A 3,078-nucleotide genomic window follows, 5' to 3' on the forward strand; every position below is an offset into this window, starting at 1 on the left:
AGACTAAAACTAAAACATTTCAGATGACTAAAATATTACTAAATGTAAACTAGATGTAATTTTATTCAAAAGACTATGACTAAAACTACATAAAAATCAACACTGATTGATAGAGAGTAGTAGGCCAACGGTAGCTAACCGAGGTTGGCTACTGTGGCCCAGGGCAATGACAAATGTTTTATCTATTTTATTTGGGAAAACAATGGCTGGATAACGTGATAAATGTGGTCATCTGTCATTGTTATCTGCACTCATTACTGTCACTGTTTGTCTCCTATGTCTTTGTCTCTTCCAGAGATGGAGAAGTTTTGGAAGTGAACTTCTGACAAAGAGTGACAGAGAACGATGGGGCCACTGGCTGGTCCAGGGGCCGTTCCAATTCCAGACCTAACACCTCCACGAGAAAGAGAGAGAGAGAGAGCGAGAGAGAGCGAGAGAGAGAGAGAGAGAAAGAGAAGATTGTGTTTTTCATGATGGACAGATACATGTGTTTTACTGCAATACAGAAAAGTCACTTAAAGACAACTCGCTGTTAAGAGGCCTCAGATTTTCTAACCATCAGTATTTCTTATCAGAAACAGGAATATTGTTCATTTTATATTGTTTCACATTTAGCTACTCAAACTGAAAAAGGGGATTTTTTTTACACAGGACCGTCACAGACACACAGCACAACGGCGCCTTCTAGAGGGACGTTTAAGCTTAGCTGAGACTCAAAGTGGAGCAGAGCCCGCAGTAAAGAATGTCATTCTTGACTGTTTGTCGAGAGTAGAATAATAACTGTCACATACTGTAATACAGTGGTTCTCAAACTGGGGTCTGGGGACCCCCTGGGGTCCTGAAGGGGATCCCAGAGTGGCTATTCTTTTTTTTTCTTTTTTTAATTGCCAGTATTTTATTGGGTTCTGCGGCCAAATACGTGTACATATTAATTTGGGGGTCCCTAGTCCCTGACATTGAATAAGTTTGAGAACCACTACTGTAATAAATCAGTGTGTCAAATCAAGGTATATTAACCCTTTAAGACCTGGAACGCATCTGTGTCACTTTTTGATTTGAGCAAAAAAAAAGCATTATTTTACACTTTGGCTATTCAAAAATAGCAGATATACAAGCTCATAGCACGGCACCGAGTGCCGCGCTACGAGCTTGTAGATCTGCTATTTTTGAAAAATCGTGAAAATAACGATGTGCAAATCTTTGAATATATATTGTTTTAAAGCGAACATTTAAACTCAAATCTTTGCATCTGGGGGGTCCCTGGAACAACATATTTTGAGATGGGGGTCCGCGGCCAAATACATATCATGTTGGGGGGTCCTTGACATGAAAAAGTTTCAGAACCACTGATATAGCAACATACGTTTCAGTCAGTTGTCTTATTTGAATTCCTCGGACGCATTCCATTGTGGATTTGAAAAATGATATTTCTTGACAAAAACATGGTAAATTCTACATTTATTATTTAAAAGTAATGAGTGTTTTTGTCATCACAGGGGAAAGTAGGGCTGCCTGCACATGATGGCTAAAGCGATAATCCCAATTATTTTTGCTCAATATTGTAATCACGATTATTAGTATTGATGATTTATTGGTGTAGAGGTATGTGCTCGGGTGTCATAATATGACCAGCACATCATCAATGATATGGCCAAAGATTTTTGGTTATATTCGATGGATTGAGCAGCCCTATGGGGAAGGGTCTTCTTAATGTTACTCTGTTATGATTTGCTTCTTAGCTTGACTGAATGGCCTGTGAACTAACTGCCTACTAGCTCGAATATCAACGTGTTTCATTGCACAGCAAAGTATAACTGTATCTACTGCTGCTTTCTGTATCCTGACTCAAACCGTATGCTAACTGCAACATGGAGATCAATACACATAATTGTACCATATATTTTCTTTATTTTTTATTTGTTTCTATTCAAAAAGGCAAAGTACTCTTGAATAAATATACTGATTGAGTCATTGTCTCCGCCAGGCCGAAGGCGTGGCCAAGACTAGGTTTTTTTTCCACCCCTGTCCGTCTGTTCGTGTGTGTGCGTCCATGCGTCTGTGGGCAGCTAATCTCCGGCACGGTTGGATCAATCAATGTGAAACTGTGCACACACACTCCCTGGATGCTAGAGCAGAACCTCTGCCACAGATTTTTCACATTGTCCGGTTATAGCGCCACTAGGAGGCTGACTTTTGCAAAACTGATTTTTTTTTTTTTTTTGTCGAAACATTACGCACATCGGGTACACAACCACATTATCTTTATAGTCATGATTTTTCATATTCCATCCTGATTGGCTAAGATTGGCTTCCAAAGTTTGCAGGAGTGGACCGTTCTGAAAAAAAATACCTCAAATCATGAACGCAGCTGTCCGATGGCCGTGAAACTTAGCGTGCACGTTCCAAAAGTGAATGTCCAAGTGATGAACATATGCCCCGTTGTACTGTGTGACAGTGTTGAACATTATGCCCCGTTGTACTGTGTGACAGTGTTGCGGATCGAAAATAGCCCATCTGTAAGCTCACGTCGTGTCATGGATGTGATGCTGTTGTGAGCTTATAGATCTACAATTTTATATCCACGACACCGTTGTACTACCAAGTATAAATCGGGCTTGGATGTGTCCAAGACAGAACCAGGACGGGCTCTCTGACCCAGTAGCTTGCACTTAGATGCATGTGGAATACAAACACCAGAAGGCTAAGACGGAAATAATTTGTACATAATAGGCAAAACAGTGTAAGGATGTTTCTGGACCAAGTAATTATGATATTTTGATTTATAAATTGATTTACAAATATGCTATATGGATCGCTCCAACAACGGTGTAATGAAGAGGAAGCACTGCTTTTCCCATTAGAGTGAGCATGTTTATTTGTAAGGTACATTTCAGCAGTGTAAGGCAGTGTGCTTTAGACAAAACATTAAGGGCAATGTAAAGTGTGATGTATTCATAATACAAAATGTTGAATACACTTAAAACGGGTATAGAAAATAAGAATAATAAAATAACCTCAGTAAAAAGCAGCAGTAAACAGAAACATCTTCGGCTTGGATTTCAAAGAAAGTGATACAGA

The 3,078-nt window shown here is 39.5% G+C and overlaps 1 protein-coding gene across 2 annotated transcripts in view; it reads left to right on the top strand.

Moving 5' to 3' along the window:
* LOC311049204 (matrix remodeling-associated protein 8-like) overlaps nucleotides 1-1,968 on the top strand; it is a 30,899-nt gene extending 28,931 nt beyond the window's left edge. For both annotated transcript variants that reach the window (XM_084062697.1, XM_084062696.1), the window contains exon 13: nucleotides 296-1,968. In XM_084062697.1, the coding sequence (XP_083918823.1) occupies nucleotides 296-318 (23 nt within the window). In that variant the 3' untranslated portion in view covers nucleotides 319-1,968. The remainder of the gene's footprint in view (nucleotides 1-295) is intronic.
* Nucleotides 1,969-3,078: the final 1,110 nt, after the last annotated feature.

This window comes from Gymnoscopelus microlampas (assembly GCF_963454915.1).
Source record: "Gymnoscopelus microlampas genome assembly, chromosome: 7".
In the NCBI taxonomy this organism is placed as follows: domain Eukaryota; kingdom Metazoa; phylum Chordata; class Actinopteri; order Myctophiformes; family Myctophidae; genus Gymnoscopelus; species Gymnoscopelus microlampas.